Genomic DNA, 18,995 nt, shown 5'->3' with positions numbered 1-18,995 from the left:
AAATAACACCCATGGACTGTATCAATGATCAGACAGTGCTGGGGTTTGCAGACTCTGTCCCCTGGAGGCCTAGGGACTCTCAGAGGAAGCTCGAGGTGGCAGGCGACGGCAGAGGGAAGCCGGGTGGGTAGCATATGGCCCAGACACCTCACTGGAATATCCCTATTTCTATCCGGCCTACCTATGGAGGTTCACCCCACAGAAAGAGCAACTTTGGAGAGATGGTTGTAAACCAAATGCCCCCTGTCAGAGCAGGGAAGTGGCTGGCCCTGGGTCATGAGGCCAGGCCATGGTAGAGGAGGACTAGAACAGAGGTCTTGCCCTTACCCGTCTACAGAGATGCCCCCATCACACTTAAGACCCCCCCAAACCAGATCACAAAGGTTCGACTCCCAGAAACCACTTCAAGTTATGACACAGGGGGAAATATAGCCAACGGCCAAAAGATGCAGGCATTCTAGCACAACCCAGATTCCCAACGCTCTCCCTAACAGTGAGAGCATGTTGTGATTTGGGGTTCAGAAAAGATGGGCAGAGCCAACCCTCAGCAGAAGGCCTGACAGCATGTGGCTGTTCAGTGTTCCCCACTGACTGTGGGCCCCCGATCAGGGAAGAAGGATATATTAGAGTCCCTCTCCTCCATGGGGGCATCCCCTCCCTGTGCCCTCTTGTTCTCCTCCACTATGATGTAGTCCCTGCCTGGGCTTCCTGGATGTGGATATGAACCAGCCTCACCTTCTCTCTCTGGATGAGCTCAAAAGAGGCCAGGAGCTCGCCTGCCGGCTGGCTGCCCCTTATCAAGGGGAACCAGGCCAGCCGGGGCATCCGTTCCAGACTGGGCTGACACATGCAGCGGCCCATAAACTCATCTGCACCCTAGAGCATGGAGAAAGAAGAGTCAGCATCCCCCAGTTCAGGCTTGCAGGTGGCATCAGAGCAATCCCCAGATCCATACCCAGCCTCCTGCACTAGCAAGAGACTCAGCAGTCGGGGCACTCCCCTGGGGCAGAATGGTGCACTCTAACCCCCTCAGAAGAACGTGAGGACAACATGCAAGGGACCTCTGACCACTGTTGCTAGATTTGCAATCCCATGATGGTCAAAAACCCCTCTGTAGGTCTAACTAGCCTTCACACTGATTTAATTTAATCAAGCTCTGAGCTCCCTTAGAGACCACAGTGACAGCTCCCTGGCATTTCCTTAACACCCTCATCACAGGAGGTATCTGACATTTCCATGGGCTTCTTCATCTCCTTTCAATCTACCTGGGAAAACTGTGATCGCTCATCAAATTCAGTGAGTCCTGTTAAAATGATGTTTTGATCTTATCATTCCCCAGCTCAGGCACCTTCCGTGGCCCCCACCCCCACTCCCTGGCCCACATCGCCTCCAGCATGGGAGGCCCCTCACTGGAGCCTGCTCACCTCTCCTGCCCTGCCTCATTCCCTCCGTACCCAACTCCAGCATGCTGGCCTCAGCTGCCCTTTCAGCCCCTGGCTGTCATGTCGGCCATCTCCCCCAGCCTCCGTTGCCCCCACCCCTGTACTAGAACTTGCACCTGCTCCCCTGCCTTGTCCCCTGGCCCAGCCCATCCCGGTCCTCCTGCCTCCCTCTTCCTCCTGCTGTGCTGGAACACCCCACCACCTGGCCCAAACACCCCAATCACATTTCCTTCAGGGCCTGGGTCTTCCCCACAGGCTTCCCCCAAGTGCCAGCCCTGGGAGATGGGCTATCTCTCCCTCCAGCCAGTGTGAACTTGCTGAAGGGCATGTCTAGGCAGATTCTAGGTCTAGAATCTTCTAGAGCTGTGCTCTCCAGTACCTGCGTCGATTCAAATATAAAGCTTAACTGATTAAAACTGAAAATGAAAATGGGGATTCTCAGGTGCACTAGCCACTTTTCAACTGCTCAAGGCCACATGTGCTGAGCCGCTCCCATTCTGAACAGCATGGCCACTGAGTTTGGCCAGCATCCCGGGAGGGTCAGCTGACCAGCTCTAGAGAAGGGCCCTGCCTGTGCCCCTGGAGGGGTCTCTCTACTCCGTGGGGGCATCTCAGCTCCCACCTATGCTGGGAATGCCACGTGCCGACCACTTAGCCCACACACAAGCACCCCATGACCATTTGTGGAGTCGATGTAGCTCTCAGATGGGAAGAGAGGACTCCTGGGCTGGGGTCTCAGGAGCAAGTCAGAGGCAGAGAACCCTGACCCAGAACCAAACACCCCTCCAGCTCCATCCCCTCTCCCTGCCGCAGACACAGCTCACCTACGAGCAATCCATTTTTAATTACTCTAGAATGTTTTAACAGCTCTGTAGCCTGTGGGGTCAGGGGAGAGGCCATCTGGCTTGGTACCCCTTTGGGTGGTGTCTCCCACCCCTGCTCTTGGAGGCTGTGGGCGGTGAGAGGAAGAGGGAGGAAGGCAGGCAGACTCACGTAGGTGTCGTGGTCATACAGCTCCACCACAATGTTGGGTGGCTGCTCGGCGATGCTGGCGGGCTCACCAAAGATCTCAATCTCATAGAAGATGAGTGTCTGGTCCCAAGTGGGGTTCAGAGTGTTCTTTGCCACCACTGTCTTCTGGCTCTGGTGCAGGAAGGAGACGATGGCGTAGGGATCTGGGTGGGTCAGGCACAGGGTGGGGCAGGGTGGGGAGGGGCAGGACACAGCAGAGACCGTGAGAGTTGTCTGCTCAGGGGTCGTGTGGGCCACAGAGCTGAAGCAGAGCCATGGCTGCTGCTCTGGCTGGGGCAACCTACAGGTGGGAGCCTGTTTCCCCAGCGCAACCCCCTCGCCCCACCCCAGCCCTCTCTAAAGCCCTCTGGTGGGTCACAGTGCAGAGACGGAGCTGAGTTCCAGGAGAGCAGGCCTAGATATCCAAAGAAGCCCCCTTCCAGGCTCCTTCCTGGGCTGGCCACCAGGTCCTGCTAGAGGAAGTGCATCCTGGACAGTACATGCATTCATTCATCCAGCAAGCATTTATAAAAAGCCTTCTGTAGGCCAGGTCAAGAGCTAGGTGCTAGGGGCTGAGAATACAGTTAGAGCAGAACCATAATCCATATAAGTAACCATAAAACTCCGATCCTGATCAATGCCTTGAAGAGTGGCTCTAAGACACCATGGTGTGTGTAAGAAAGGGATCTATCTTCCTTGAGGAAGGGAGAGTACAGCAGAGATGCTGTTACCCTCAGACTGGGGGTGCCTAGACCTGCCCTTCAGCAAGTCCACACTGGCTGCCACACGGAGAACAGCCTGGAGGAAGCAGGGACACCAGTTCCGAGGCCCCTGCAAGGGTTCAGGCAGAGACAGCGGTGCTTGGATGGGTGAGCGCCCCAGAGGGAAGCCCATGGACTGAAGAGCTCTTTGGCAGTGGGTGATGTGACAGGAACCCTGAGATCCCTCCAGTTCCCTGCTGCCCCAAACCATTGTGCATCCTGCCTGCCCGCCAGTCATTCCCCCCACCTGTTCCCAAAGGGAAGTTGGTGTCACTAGAGAAGATTCTAGGGCCGTGGCTCTCAAATGTGACCATGCAGCAGAATCACCTGGAAGGCTTACACAGACTGCTGGGCCCCATGCCTAAAGATGTGTTCATCAGATCTGGGGAGGGGCCTGAGAATTTGCATTTCTAACAAGTTCCCAGATGGTTGGGATGCTGTCCTCCGGGCCACACTTGGAGAACCAGGGCAGGAGAAAGGCCTACGGAACTGAGTGCAGGCAATCTGGGACAGGGGCAAAGGGCTTGGAGGAGGGGCTCTCCTCCTTCATGAGCTTCTCCCATGAAGATGTCAGATGGGGGGCAGGGTCCAGTTTGCTGCCATTTTGTAAGACTCAACGTGCCAGATGCTGAAGGACAAGTCCAGAGACATAGGAAGCTGGCAGCTGGATGCTAGGTGTCTGGGAGGGCTGAACCCAACTCGCCCTCACCCATGCCCTCCACCTTTGGCCCCCGCCCCAGCCTGCAGCACCCTGCCTCCTCTGAGCCTCCCAGTATATCCCCAGCTGTGCCCTAAACCCCATGTGACCCTAGACCCTAAGTGCTAGTGCTAGGACGTCCAGCTGTACTCCCGGGACGCGGGTGGGGAGACAGCCCTTCCTCACGAAGGAAGGGGAGAGGATCAGGTACCTTGGCCCTAAGGAGACCAAATGCCATACTACCGCCAACATATAGGAGGTGACAAAGAGTGACCCTAGAAGAGGCAGGGAGGTCAGAGAGGACTCCCATCAAGAGATGGGGGGAGAAGGGTCCAAGATTCTGATTGTTGGCCCATGGCATAGCTAATTTTAAGGGTGGGGGAGATCTAAGCTAGGAGGCAGATGCTGTGGGCACTCAGTGGCTGAATAAGGCTGGGTTTGGCTCACAGGAGGTAGCCACCAGCATGGAACCAGGCTTTAGGCACAAAAGCCACAGTGTAGTCAATCCTAGAGGGCTTCCTGAAGGAAACAGTTTGAACCTGATTCTGGGGGTAGAAGACTGCAAGGCCCTTGAAGGGAAATGGGCAAAGGAGACATGCCACCCCCACCTGGTGGAAACCTCCCTGGCATAGGGCTCCCCCTTCGATGCACCGGCCCCGGTAGGGTTGGCCCCAAACACTTCCCCTCCTGCCCCTGGCAGGGCCCAGCGGCGTCTGTGCATTTAATGAAACCGTCTGGCTGTGATACCATCAGCTCCAAGCTCCGCGGAGAACCTCTCCCTGGTTCCAGTAAGGGAAAGAGGGCGCGTTCCGATAAATAAAACCATATTAGAGAGCCGGCGAAAAAGCCCCTTTTGTTCCCACCCCCCGTGCTTCCCAACGCTTTATTTTTATAAGCGTGAGGGCCCCAGACCGGCCGCGTTTACACAAAGATCACAATTGCACATTGTAGCGGCTACGTACCCTGTATTGGTGTTGGCAGCACCCCCCACGCGCACCCCCCCACAGCGGGCCAACTCCTTCCAGCGGCCCCAGCGGCCCAAGCAATGAGCTCAGCGTTGGGGGAACGGGGAGGGGGTGGCTTTCAAACAAGAATCACCCAGACCCACACACACGCCCTGCCCGCCCAGGGGAGGAAAAAACTCACAACAAAGGCATTGTAAAGAGCAGGCCTGGAGGCCTGGGGCCTCAGACACTGGGCTACTGTGTGCTGGGGCCCGGCTTCTCCCCCCACAGGGCCCAGCCCCTCCAAAAAAAAAGAAAGAAGGCTAGCAGGGGTATTGCTGAAGTAAGGTGGTCAGATGAAGGGAAGCCAGACAAATGCACAGACTTATCGCTCTTCCAGGAGAGCCAAGGGGAAGGAGAAGCAAGTCCTGAGGAGAGGTGGAGGGGAAGGTGAGGGGCTGGTTCTTCTCTGTCACTCCAGTCTAGCACTCCTGTCAGGGACACTCCCATAGAAGAGGGGCAGCGTTGGCCCTCGGGCATCACCCACCAAGCCACACGGAGCTGAAGTGGAAAGTGGCTGGACTGGGGCTCTCTGAGGACCATGAGCTGCCCTAGACGACTCCAGCTGTGAACACACGTGGTTCTACGGGATACCATCCCTGCTAGAGGCCCCAGGCAGGTGGTTCTTTGGCTGGACCTAGAGCCCTGCACCCAACTCTGCTGCTCAGACCTTCCTAGAGCCTTCCTAGACCTTAACCATACACTGAGCCTTACTCCCAGCCCCTCCTAACTTCCCAGCTCAGACCCCTGGGATGGGAGACAGGGCAGACAGCACCATCCCACTTGTCAGACAAGAGAGCTTTGCCCCATGAAGACGAAGTTACTAGCCCATGCTCACGTGTGACCAGGGCTAGACCCCCTTGACTCCCAGTCTAGTGCTCCATGCCCTTTGGGAAAGAACCCTTCAGAAAGAGGGGAGTAGTGCAAAAGAAAACTGTAATATAGCAATATTTCTTCCTATTAAATTAAGAAAAATTATTTGGAATTATAAAACCCAGTGTTGGCAAATATTTGATGAAATGGGTACTCTCCTTTACTGCTGGAAGCAGTTCAGGAAAGCAACTGGGCAGTATGCCCTAAACAACATAAAATTGTTTATACCTTGCTTCCTCTATTCCTGGGAATCACCCAAATTAACCAAAAAGCTATATGCACAGAGATGTTCACTCCAGCATTATGTGTAACCCGTCATTCATTCACTCTGTAACTACTCACTGACCAGTGCGTGGTCGGTAAGCAGAGCACCAGGGATAGGAAAATGAAGGAGACAAAATCTAGGCTCCTAAGATCATGACTACTGGTTGGAAATGGTCACTACAGGGCAGTTAGATTCCAAGGTGATGTGCAGCTTACTCAGGGAATGAATGGGGTGGGGGTGTCAGGGATACCCCCATGGAGCCTGGCGGCATCATGTCAATCACCCCAAAGGAGGTCTCCTACCCTAAGTCTCCAGAAGGAGGAGGGACCAAGGCACACCAAGGGAAAGGGGGTGTTCTAGACATCAGCACAGCACTCACGATGACAACAAAGAGCCTGGGCATTTGAGAAACAGCCACTAGTTGATCTGGCTGAGGGGAAGAAGGGAAAGCCCAGGGCAGTGGGGATGACAGAGGGAGGGGGAGCTCACAAAGATCCCAGATCTGAGCGGAGCAATCTGGCCTGACTCCTACAGATCAGTGTTCCCCAAAATGTGAGCTTCGTAAACGCGAGTTCTCTGGGGATCTCGTGAGCACTTAAACAAGTCAAACAGGCTCCTTTCCTGAAGCCATTCCAAAGCCTCTCAATGCCACTGTGCATTGTAAATCTGGAAGCGTGCACTGTTCTCCAGTCTCCCTTGCTCAGGAACCCTGCTTAAGTGGAGCATTTCACAAGCCTCCGACACACTTTGGAAAACAGCTCCATGAGCTCAATGGGAGAATTCCCCCTGCCAGAGCCAACTTAACAGAAAGTCTGCTTCGAGGGGGAGTGGGCCGTGACTGGAGTCCAGACGCCATAAGCCCCAAAGCAAGGGCTCCCCAGTCCAACCCAAGACAGAGTCTGGATTGGGACATAAAACTAAAACACTGGTCCCCACGGAGGTGACCTCCGCTGTGAGACCCCAATGCGGCCTGCCCTTGAGTAATAGCTCTCGGGACCACCCACCTGGCACACACCTTTGACCTCCCAGGAACCATGAGGCCAACAAAGAGGGCACACGACCTTCTGTTGTCTTTACAGATACTGCACTCTGGTAAATTAATAACTTAGCTTTTGGTCTACTTACCATCTCTCATTTGCTTGGCAAACCAAGGTAGGCAGGCCCCCTGAGGTCCCTGGCCTGTGAGGCCCTCCAAGGGGAATTTCTGATCCCCCCAGCCTAAGGGCCATCTTCTGATATGTCATGACCTCACAACAGAGCATCTCACGGGTTGTCCGTCTTAATGGGACCTCTGCTCACCAGGTAGGGACAACCCCAACCCAATGTCAAAGAGAAGTCATTGGAATTAAGCATCATTTTATATTTCTAAATGCCTAGCTGCTACACAGACCACGCATCCTCATAACCATGAACCACAAATGTCCTTCCGATGTCTGGAGAATTGAGGCTGACTATATATTGAAACTCCTTCGGAGGCAGAACCCTCAGGTGGCCTGGACAGAACATCTCCACAAGCCTCACTTTCCTGCCTGAGTTTAATATTATTCACCAAGTGTTTCCTAGGCAGTTCCTGTGTGTCCCCATCCCACCCCCCGCCCATCCAAAACCTCAGCCAGAGAGAAGGAAGCAGACACAGACACAGCACCAGCACTGCTCGGGGCCCTGGGAGCCCACCGCTGCAGGAAAGACCCAGGGCATCACAGGTCAGAGTCAAAGGAGCACCTTCTGGAAGAGAGCCGTCTCTGTCCCAGACACTCAGCAGGCAGGCTGGAGGATGATACCAGCAACAGAGGCCACACTAGACCCTTCCCTGGCCCCAGACGGTCCGGATTCACACATGAGTTTCCTCCAAGAAGTGCCAGCCGGTGGCCACGCACAGCCTTCGGCCGCCAGCCGCCCCAGGGTCAGTGCCAGGGGAGAAATTGCTTTGGTTTAGGGTTTGGGAGTGAAAATAAACACTCTGGGTTTTATAGGTTCACCCATGTTGGCTGCTGTTTTCCTTTCCAGCAGCTGGTCAATCAGGCCTTTCATTCAGAAGCCAGCGGCCTCTGAGGAAGCCCTGGGCAGTGCCCTCAAAGCTCAAGGGATGTTTATTTGGGGGAGGGGGTGGGGCTGGGATGGAAAGTGTGACATCTCCCACAGGCCAGTGCTGGGCTGACCCTGCCTGTGGTCCCCCGGGGTGCGTGCCACCTCCCAGCACGGGTTTCTTGGGAGGGCCCCCGTCCCTGCAGTGTCCTCGGCCAGCCCGGCCCAAGGACAACAGCAGGAGGACAAAGGCCCCCCGGGGACTCGCCTCACGCCCACACAGGACTGCCGCCTGCACCCTTGTCTCTCATGCCCTGCTAAGGAAGAAGAAAGGCTGTGGATGAGTTCACCTCTCTTCTCTCAGCGTACATCCCAATGGGCAGCGAGCATTCTGGCAGGTTCCCAGCAAGGGCCAGGTGCACACGTCTGCCCCTCCCCTACCAACTGCGGCATGTGGGTTTTGCATATGCTTTTCAGAGGGTGCTGTCGGGACCTGGGGACCCAAAGCCCAGAGGAGAAATTGCTCCATCTACCGTGTACCTGGCTGCCCACGGCTGGAAAACAGATCACTGGGAGGAGAGAATGTGGGGAACAGGTGAGGCATGAGGGTGGTCCCCCCTGTGGGGGAGGAGCAGGGCCCAGTCGAAGAGAGGCAAGTGGCTGTGAGCTATAGGGCCATCCTATAGTGAACAGAAGGTCACTCTCACAGAAGAATTCACTTCTACTCAAGGAAGTAGCAAGCACTTGGAGGATGGCAGGCCATTTGTCAGCTATTTGATCTCAAGCAATTTAGCTAAGCTACCTGCGTCTCTGTCTCCTCACCTGTAAAATGGGAACATGAAGCCCCTAGCTCATAGGAGAGACGTAAGGGTCACGTGCACCGAGACCAGTAAAATGCCAGGGCTCACACTGAGCGCTCAGTCAGTGTCCATTCTTCAGGTACCAAGTGCAGGTTCAAGGACAAGACAAAGCGCCTTCCTGGAGGAGTTCACAGTCAGAGTGGGAAAGACAGACAGCAGTTGATCTAGGTGGCAGTCAGGGCTGTGAGAGGCGTTGGTGGGGCGCTGGCCTAGTGTCAAGGAAGGAGCAACCATCTGGGCTTGGGGCAGCGTCAGAGGACCTGAGCTAAGTCTTGAAGAATGAGTAAGAGTTTGCTGGGTTAAAAATCGGGACGGAATGCATTCTAGGCAGAGAGAACATGGAGTAGAAAGGCCAGGAAGAGCTCCACAAAGGTTGACAAAAGTTGGTGAGACCAGAGCTAGTCTTAGAGGCCAACTAGGGAACAATGCAACTGCAAGCTCCACAGGAGTCTGATCCACAAAAATCCCCAGCTATCTCCCAGTGTCTACACTGGAAATCAGAGGAGTGACATGACCAGATCTGTCTGAGGCAGGGTGGAAGGTGAGGGAGGTCAGGAGATGAGAAGGGGTGAGGCCAGTTCCTGGGAACATCTCCAAGAGAGATTCAGAAGCCAGAATCCGCGGGACTGGAAGACGGATGGTTTCCAAACTGACAGGCAATAGACACGTGCTAGTGCAACACCAGAACCAAGGTAGGCAAAGAGGGGAGGCCTGGATGGGGGAAGGAGGGCACAAGGAGTTCAGTTTGGATAGGATGAACTGAGGAGCCAGTGATGAAGGCATCCTGGGGGACACACCTGGCTAGACACGTGGAGCTCCTATGAACTGAAGGCCTGGAAGCTTCTCCAACATGGGTGGTCCATGGAGCCAGGGAAGGTGAGGGCACCCCAGTGCCCAGAGAAGAGGACACACAGACAGACTGTCAAGACCATCAGACTTAGAGGCCTGGGAAGCCCCCCAAGTAGGAGCAGGAAGAGTAGCAAGAGGCTGTGGGAGACCCTGGAGACAGAAGTGCCTGGGGGTCAGAGCCAGAGGGGCTCTCAGAAGGAAGTGATGGTCAACGAACCCAGCAGAAGGGTCAAGCAGGCCACCCGACAACCAACCCAGTGACCACGGCAAAATGAGCCCCCTCCACAAATCCCACAAACAGCCCCAGCTCCCACACACTGGAGAAGCCCTGTTGGCTCAGCTCCCGGCTCTCAGCCCCTGGTCTCTGATTCCCTTCCCACCTACCAGAAAAGGAGTCCTTGTCCATCGAGGGCAGGTCCCGGGCCTGGTACATATAGCAGCGTAAGTGGTAGCGGTTCCCATCTGTACCAAGGAGGAAACAGAGATGCCAAGTGAGCAGCTAGGAGCTGCTGAGAGCAGCGGCTGGGGTGAGGGGAGTCTCCCGCAGGAAGGGCCACAGACGAAGGGTGTGAGCCATGGAAATGACACATGTCACATGTCACCCTCTGTGGGAGTGAACCGTTCACAGGATCAGAGCAGAGCATGGCTCCTAAGTGTCGTGTCCTGGGGCCTGAGAGCTGAGGAGAAGGGGATGGAGGAGAAGCCAAATAAATGATAGGGGCAGCCAGAATGCACAGGGCCTTGAACGCCCGAACCCAGGCAAGCCACACGCAGCTGGACATGCACGTGTGTGAATGCGCGCACGCGCCTACACACCCCCACCAAAGACACACACCCACCACAAAGCACCTAGACTCGATTCTCCCTAGCCCCCATACAAAAATGCATGAGGCTACACACCTGTCGACCTCACCCTGCTAGACACCGCCAAGCATCACTTACAATCAAAGATGCAGGAAATCGTGGGTCTGTTCACGCCGAAGCTCAGGGTGGACACGGACATGGAATCGTCACTCCTGTCATCTACCACGCCGCCCTGGAGACACAGAGCTGGTCGTGACCAATCCTGACCTCAGAGCCAGGGGGAGTCATTTGCCCAAGTCAGGAGACCTCTAGACAACACTCCTCTGCTGCTGAGAGCTGGGCCATTGGCCTCTGATTTTGGTGTACTCTAGGGTACCACATCCTCCTACAGCCTCCCCAGACTCCACTGTCAAGTCCACAGGGAAACTGTTCTCCCTCTCTGGTGGAGACCGGACATGCCAGAATGGGATATGGAGTGATTCTGGCCCAAGAAGTTAGGGTCTGATAGAAGGAAGGACTCAAGGGCAGAGAATCCAATAGGGATTTTCCCACTGGGATGAGTTAAGAGAAACCAAATCGGGGGACCTCTGTCCACTCCCTGCACATCTGGACACTGGGTCCTAGCTCTGGGGGAAGCTGTGCTATGTTGTCGCCACCTCTCACCAGCTCGCACTAAGCTGAGGGCAAAAGAGGACGCAGGCTGTGGCCAGGACAGGGACATGAGCAAGAGGCAGGGTCCATAAGCACTCAGGCTCAGAAGCCAGTCTGCCAGTGTACTGCTCATGAAACTAGCCAGTCAGTCCCCTCACTTTGTCCTCATTCGCACTGGGCTCTAACTGCTGAGCCATATACCAGCCTCCTTGGACCACGTGCCTACCGCCCAGGTGGATCCAGAGCCAGCTCGGGCACACTGTGGCCCCTCATTGGCATCTTGCATGACATGGGGGACTTCAGGGACCCAGCAGGGATCAAGGCCCCCACAAGTACAGGAAATGTACTGGTTACTCAACAGCCCAGCCTCCAGATTTGGCTTTCTTGGCAAGCCCACCAGCATCCTGTGGCCCAGAGCCCAGCAGAGGGGTGGGGAGAGCTGGACAGTGTTCCCATACTGTCCACTCTCTCTGCAGCCTCTCCAAGAGATTTCTCCAGGTCCCTCGCCTCTCTTTTCCCTACCGTCAACTTCCCCATTCTCTTGCCCTATTCCTGTTCCCAACACACAAGTACACACACCCTTGTGCGTGAACAGAAACTCTGGGCTCACCAATGGCCTGTTAATCTGGTGCAGGCCCACACAGGGTGGCCGTTTGCCAGGACTTTCCACCCTGCCACCTGGCCACAGCCATCTCCCAGGAATCTCACCCTCTCTAAAGAGAAGACACATGGCCACTTCTACATGGTCCTCTCCAAGTCACCCCCACTCTCAGGGCCCAGTCCTGGACCCCTCATTGGAGAAGTCTCCCTGAAAGCCTGCCTTCCCACTTCTGATCTGCCCACACCCAGAGCCAGAACCAGCATCGTTATCCAGAGCCCAAATCCTTCACACGCCCTCAGTACCTGAAGGACCCTGATCAGACCTCAGGTGACCTGCGCCGTTTTCCCATTCAACACCAGGGCTTCCCTCCCCCAAACCCAGCACTCAGCATTAGGCAGGCCATGCCCCTTGAAGCTGGCCAGGACTCACACCTGCTCCATCACAAGCTCTTCCTCTTCCCTAGCCGGAATTGCCTCTGACTATCCCAAACCCCTCCATCCTCAGGGCATCTTAGGGCACTGAGGGAAAGCCTGCCCTGGTCACTGTAGGTCAACATAGAAATGCATCCTAACATAGGCCAGGTCTTCCTCTGCTCCCTTCCTGCAAAAGGGACCCTAAGATACACATGCAGAAAAGACGGGTCCATCTGCTCTTCCAGGGGTCTCAGCGAGGTCTAGCTTCAACCAGGAAGTCTCTGGCACCTACCACAGGACACCCCCCTCAAAGGCCCACTTCTTTTGATCATAACTTCAACACAAGTTCTAGAACCAGATTTCGGGGGCTCCAATTACGGTCCTGCTATGTATTGGCTGTGTGACTTTGGGCAGCTTGCTTAACCTCTCTGAATCGTGTCCATAAATTTGGAATAATTCTACAGTATCTATCTCAGAAAGTTGCTGTGATTATTAAGGAGATACACTGCGTGTTCTTAGCACAACTCCTGGCACGTAATAAATGCTCAATAAGTATTTGCTAGTAATGATCTTATGAAAGAAATAAAGCACAGTGGGGCAGAGGCTGGGTAGGGCATAAACTGTAAATCTCGCAATTATTCTCAGGGGTGGTATTCATATACCTCATATTTGTTCAAAATTATTCCAGAAGCTGGAAAAGTGGACATTTCAGGAGCCACAGCCCTGGGCAGAAATCAAAAGCAATCAATCAAGCAATCAGTCTCTCAACACACACACACACACACACACACACACACACACACACACGCACACACGGGAAAGCAGGATAACAGGGACAGTGTCATACTATAGACAAGGAAAGACCCTGAACAGGATCCTCTTTCCTGAGCAGGTGCAGACCCCAGGCATCCTGGGTTCCCCCTAGAAAAAACATTTGGCCCCACAATGCTGCACTGGCATCCCGCCAGAGCCCACACCACATCCAACAGCTAACGGCTCCCAGTTTCAGGATCTGCAAGGCCGCACATAGGGCTGGACCTGGGGGGCCCTGCAGGCCACCCCAGGCGAGAGGCACAGGACGCCAAGGAAAGCAGATCAGAACACTGGAAACGGGGCTTGACCAGCCCCCCCATACAACCACCTGTAGCACATGCAGCCCAATGCACCTTGGTGGGAGGGCAGGGGTTCCGGCTAAAGGCAGGGTGGAAGGCCCAGGACCCAGTGGCCTTGCCATCATAGCCTGGCAACATGCTCGTGTCCCCCACGAGTCGGGTGAGTGAAGGGAGGAGGCTGCCTCTGCCTCCCAAGGCCCCCATAATGCCTTCGCCCCTTCCCAGTACCTGCGGGGACCTCCGTGGTTGCTGAAGGCTGCCAGCGCACTTCCCCACTCACCTCACATCTCCTCCAGATGCCCCCCCCCCCCGAGCTGCCTCCCAGAAGCGCTGCTCCCACCAGAACTCCTCAGTCTGGGGCTTTGGCAGCAATTTCTGGGTCTCTGTCCAAGGGCAGTCTGCCCTCCTGTGATCAGAAAAGGGGTCCCCCTCCCTGGGATTTCCACAAAGGCAGGTGCCAGGTGTCTCAGGCCTAGCTCAGTGCTTGGCCCACGGCAGGCCCTGGCCCTCAGAAACAATGTCCTTCAGAGGGAGGAACCAGTATCCCCTTGGGGAAGGCCCCTCACACTGCCTGGGCTTTTCCACCTGTCCTGCCCCCAGAATGGGGGGTCCGCAGGACCCTCCACACCGCCCCCAGTCCCCAACCTGCCCCCCAAGTATGGACTTGCCTCCTCCTTCCCTTCTCCCCCAGCTCAAAATGACAGATGGGGATTACTGAGAAAAAGCTGGGAGAACCAGGAGCCAGGCTGAGGGACACCCACTAAGTTCAGTCCCTCCCAGCAGAGCCCCAGCCCCACAACCACTCTGGTTCCCAGCCTGGGCAGAATTCTACCCACACCTCAGGCTGATGTCTTTCCATCCTCTGACCCACTGGCCTCCACAGGGGAGGCTGGGCTCTGCACACATCCTCTTCAGACCCTGTGAGCAGACTGGGAGGCCAGCTCTCCCTCCCAGCCCAGCCGCGGCCTCTGAATTGAGTCTCCAGCAGTCTGGACACCCCCCAAACACCCCCATCCCTGATGACTTTCATGCTCAACCCAGCTGAAATCTTCTAGGGACCCCTTTCTTGCCCCCAGGCCTTTCTTGCCCCCACTCTCTACCCTCTTCTTTCCCTTCTTTTTCCTAGGTGTCTAGACTCATACTCGAGGTCTCTGTGCAAGAATGAGTAAGCCCCCACCCAGGGGCTTCTGCGGTGCCCTGAACTCCCTCTTACCATATCTAGCACCCCTCTCACTGTTGACTCCCACTGAGGGCTCTGGGAGATTTCTGTCATATGCCCAGCTCCCCTCACCCACAGCAGGTGCTCAGTACACATCTAGAGAGCAGATAAATGAAAGAAGGAGGTCACCTCAGGAGAGAGCAACAGCGTGAGCTACAGCTACAGCTCATGAAGGAGGCCAGCCTGTCACCCAGGTCAGGGGATCAGTCTGTCTGATAACAGATAACCCCATGTCACACTTCCTTCATCCTGAGGTATGTTTCAGTTTTCAAGTGTAGACATGCAAGCCTCACACACCAGAATTTCTCTCTAGGCAAACAATGAAGCCACATGAAAACTTGATTTGGGAGCCTCTGGGAGGCACCTCCTTCCTGTCTTGTGCTTTGCTGGATGTTTAGCAGCATTCCTGGTGTTGACCCATTAGATTCCCAGGAATTCCTGCCCCTTCAGTTGTGACCACCAAAAATATCTTCAGACATCATCAAATGTCACTTGAGGGACAGGGTGGAGGATAGAAACTGCCCCCTGTGGAGACCCCCTGGTGAAAATCTAACGCAATGGGACACCCCCCTCCCACCCGTGGCAGGTTCCTAGCATTTAAGCAGCCCTCAGTAAATGGTGCTAGTGGTGTCCTTTTTAATCTTACAACTCTCCAGTCTCACACTAAAATAATACTTTCCCCCCTTTAATCTCTTGTTTCTTTAAATCTGGAATCCGTCACCTTCTCTCTGCCTCAGGGCCGTTGCACAAGCTGTTCTTGCCACCTAGAATGCCCTTCAAGGTGAGCTAACTTGAGCTCTTGTCTCAGCTCAGTCACCACTGAGGCCTGGATACTGCTGTGGCTGCCATGCCTTCAGCAGCAGCCCCCACTTGGCCTCTCCTAGCTCTCTCCTGCATCCATCCCTCCACGTGTATGGGCAAGGCACATACGCTCCCCTCTCCCCTGCACCCAGCCCAGCATCAGGCACTTAGCAGTCATCCAGTGAAGATCTGTCACAGAAAATGAATCACCAGCATTCCTGCCCTGAGCCACGTGGGCAGCGATCAGACCTCAGGTCTCAGGGGAAAGGTTAGGAAAATGCACATCAGACCGCACCCTCTTTCAGTAAGCTGTTACTACAGAAAGAACAAGGGACAGGGGTTCACACACACACACACACCCACTGTGGGGCCATGTCTGGGGTGGAACAGAATGGGCTGGACCCTCAGAAGGTCCCACTCAGGAAAGCTTCCTGGAGGAGGAAAAGAGAAGAATGTTGGCATAAGGGGAGCAGCAGAGTGCTGGGCGCCTGTGCCCCCAGAGCTCAGGGGAAGACTCAGCGAAAGGGGCAAAGTTGGGGCACAGCAAGCTGGGAGAGGAAGGCCGGCTTGCTTCTGCTCTCGCTCAGAGTCCTGGGCAGAGAGAACCAGGCCGCAGTGGCAGCTGAAGCCTCGCTTTCTGTCCACCCACTCTCCCCCCACTCCACTCCATACACTCGCTCTTCCCCAGCCCCAGCAGGCCTCGGGCATTGGGTTTCCCACAGCCACATTCCTGCCTCGATAGCTCATGCCTATGCGACTCCAGACTGTGGTCTGTGGCCACACACTCCATCCTGGGGCTAGCTATGTAAGGGATCCTGCTGCTCGCCCAGGGGACTGGGCAGCATCCAACCCACCATGGCCCGGCCGGCGGCCGCGGCTCCTGAGACGAGCCTGAGCTGAGGAGTGCAAGGAACTCTCTCCCTCCCAGATGGTGCAGGGCTGCCCCCGGGGTCCCCACAACCAGGGGCCAAACCCACCTTGTCTGCTAAGGACTCCTGCCCCAGGACCTTGGTGTGGCCCCCACACCAGGAGGAGGTGGGCAGTTTCTGGGAAAACACGCTGCTTAAGAAGGGGACCCCACGGCCCACCTAAATTGGATCCAAGACCAAGCACTAGACCACTAGCATGTCTGAAATTCCTCCTGTCCGGCTGGTTGTTAGTCACACACACACACCTCCTCCCTCTGGCAGGGGTGTGACGCCTCATCCGTACAGGCCCGGAGGCAGGACGGAGAATGAAGGGGCAAGACCAGCGGTGGATGAAGCAAAAAGACAGGCTGAGCAGAGGGTCCCCCGGGCTGAGCAGGCAGAGGACAGAGCCCCCATCAGCCACGCCGGGATGGTCAGGAAGGAAACAACAGAGTTCTGGCGATAGCTCAGGGGGCTACCGGGACGTCTTCTGTCCCATCAGAGTCAAGCAGGTGGGTTTCGGGGACCAGCCACCCTCCTGGCTTCCGAGGAGAGCTCAGTGCCAGTACCTGATGGACCAAGAGAGCACAGGTGACAGAGCTGTTGGGAAGAATGTTACTACGGGACCCTTATCTCTTATGTAAACAGGACCAGGGGACCCCCGCCCCCACCCAGAGCAGTAAGTACTGGAGCTGGCCTGCTGGGCTCCGAAGAGCAAATTAGTAAGTTTTCAGGTGTATTGTAAGACAGCTGTTAAACATAGCCATCTGTAACAATTAAGTCATATAAATTTATAACTACAGAAATTTAAAACAGAGGTGATGGGGCGCCTGGGTGGCTCAGTCAGTTATGCGTCTGACTCGTGATTTCGACTCCAGTCATGATGTTGGGGTCCTGGGATCAAGCCCGCATTGGGCTCTGTGCTGGGTGCAGCACCTGCTTGGGATTCCGTCTCTTTCTCCCTCACCCTCTGCCCTTCCCCCACCCTCTAAAATAAATAAATAAATCTTTTTCGAAAAGGTAATAAATCCTCAAGCTCATCACTTCCTAATTATTTTACGACTTTTGACTATTGTTCTGCTCCTGAGGTTACGTACATCTCACGGATCCGTGGGCTGGAAATGCTACAGAACCAGCCGCCCCTGCTCCCTGGTCGTCTCCTCCCATCTCCACTCTCAGGGATGTCACACTGCTAGCTTGCAACCGGCCACAGCGGGGACATTTACACCACGGAAACCAGCAAATACGACAAACCAGCCTAGGTTTGGCTTTCAGATTTTTTTTTTTTTTCCCTTTCTGGAGAGCCAGTTATTAAACGCTGACCAGCACGCCCTAGGCTGAGCTGCCCGAACCTCTTCTCACTGCTGGCTTTGCTGCGACAACCAGGTAACAGCCACATCAGGTAATATGCTATAGATCCCGAACAACCCCACCACTATCCATGGCAGTTTTCGCAGTGCTCATGGGAGGAAACAGTACTAGAATCCTTATGGCTTGCCTTCTCTGTACCTCCATTTGCTAATCTGTAAAATGAGAGTAGTAATAAACCCCATCTCCTAGGACTGCTGGGGGCGTTAAAGGAGATAATACACAAATGGGGCAGAGGTAATGCCTTGCACCACAGGCACACGCTCTAGGATGACTGGTAGATGCGGCTCAGAGTGAGCCTGAGAGTGAATCTGTTCACCTTTTCAGGGCCTGTGGTCTCTTCTGCAACTCCTCGGCTGCCCCCAGAAAGGGACAGCAGCCACAGAATGCAGACACAAATGAGCCTAGTCACGCACCACCAAAGCCCCATCTACACAAAACAGCTGAGGACGGACTAGGCTCGTACGCTGTGGCTTGCTCTGGAAGGGTGTGTTATTGTTTTTGCTCTGTTATCACTCCCATCCTGAAAGTGAAGAAACTGGGGCCTAGTTATGTCAATGCCTTCCCTAAGGTCGCACAGCAAAATTAACTGGCAGAGCCAGGGGCAGGGGAAGGGGTGTCCCCCAGCAACACCTCCGGGCTCTTCCCGGCTTCAGCTTCCACATCAGGACTCAGCACCTGAGCGGGGCTCCGGGGAGGGACAGGGCTGAGTGCCAAGTCGTGGCCTTGGGGAGCCCAGGACCCACATCACTGCCCTGGCCGCCCAGCCTCTGCTTCCAGGGAAACCCCACACAGGCTAGAGGGCCAGGACGAAGGAGGAAAACACTTTAAAAGACGGAATTTGGGAACACAGACCTCCCTTCCTAATCAGGGCTGATTGCAGCCTTAAGTAGAATAGCAGGCAAGGGTGCAACCCCGTTTAATTTACAGCTGGAGCCGAGGCTTGGAAGCAGCTGTAAAAATCCTTGCACAACTATGGGCCAGCCCCCTGGGAGCATGGGGATGGAATCAGGAAACCTAGAGAATCTACAGTGCCACGTGTGGGCTGGCGCAGGCGTCTGTGTGTACACGAGTGTGTGTGCGCACACATGCCCCTCTAGACTTCCGTGTGCCCAAATGTGGGGTTTGCAGAGAACGTTCAAGCAGGTTCTGCCCCACGCCAAAGCGCCTCTGTAATTAGGATGACTGTGCGTCCCCCTTTGTCTGGGACAGCCCCAGCTTACGCCCATTTCCCACCATGATTAGGACAATAAGTTGTCACCCTAGCCATTGTGGATGCAGACCCCAGGGCGTGTACAGTGACACATACGGAGGCCCCACCGCATCTGCCC

General features: G+C 55.3%; 1 protein-coding gene across 15 annotated transcripts in view; it reads right to left on the bottom strand.

Annotated features, from left to right (window-relative positions):
- The window catches only part of LOC111147978 (dysferlin), a 212,479-nt gene that overhangs the window by 75,641 nt on the left and 117,843 nt on the right, over window positions 1-18,995 (bottom strand). For all 15 annotated transcript variants that reach the window (XM_022504296.1, XM_022504295.1, XM_022504300.1 and 12 more), the window contains 4 exons: window positions 10,730-10,823; window positions 10,172-10,249; window positions 2,436-2,617; window positions 736-876 (listed from right to left, as the gene is read on the bottom strand). In XM_022504296.1, the coding sequence (XP_022360004.1) occupies window positions 736-876; window positions 2,436-2,617; window positions 10,172-10,249; window positions 10,730-10,823 (495 nt within the window). The remainder of the gene's footprint in view (window positions 1-735; window positions 877-2,435; window positions 2,618-10,171; window positions 10,250-10,729; window positions 10,824-18,995) is intronic.

Source organism: Enhydra lutris, unplaced genomic scaffold (genome assembly GCF_002288905.1).
Source record: "Enhydra lutris kenyoni isolate GAN:26980312 unplaced genomic scaffold, ASM228890v2 scaffoldscaffold18, whole genome shotgun sequence".
Classification (NCBI taxonomy): Eukaryota; Metazoa; Chordata; class Mammalia; order Carnivora; family Mustelidae; genus Enhydra; species Enhydra lutris.
Note: the sequence above shows the minus strand (reverse complement) of the source record. Positions and strands in the feature narration are given on the sequence as shown.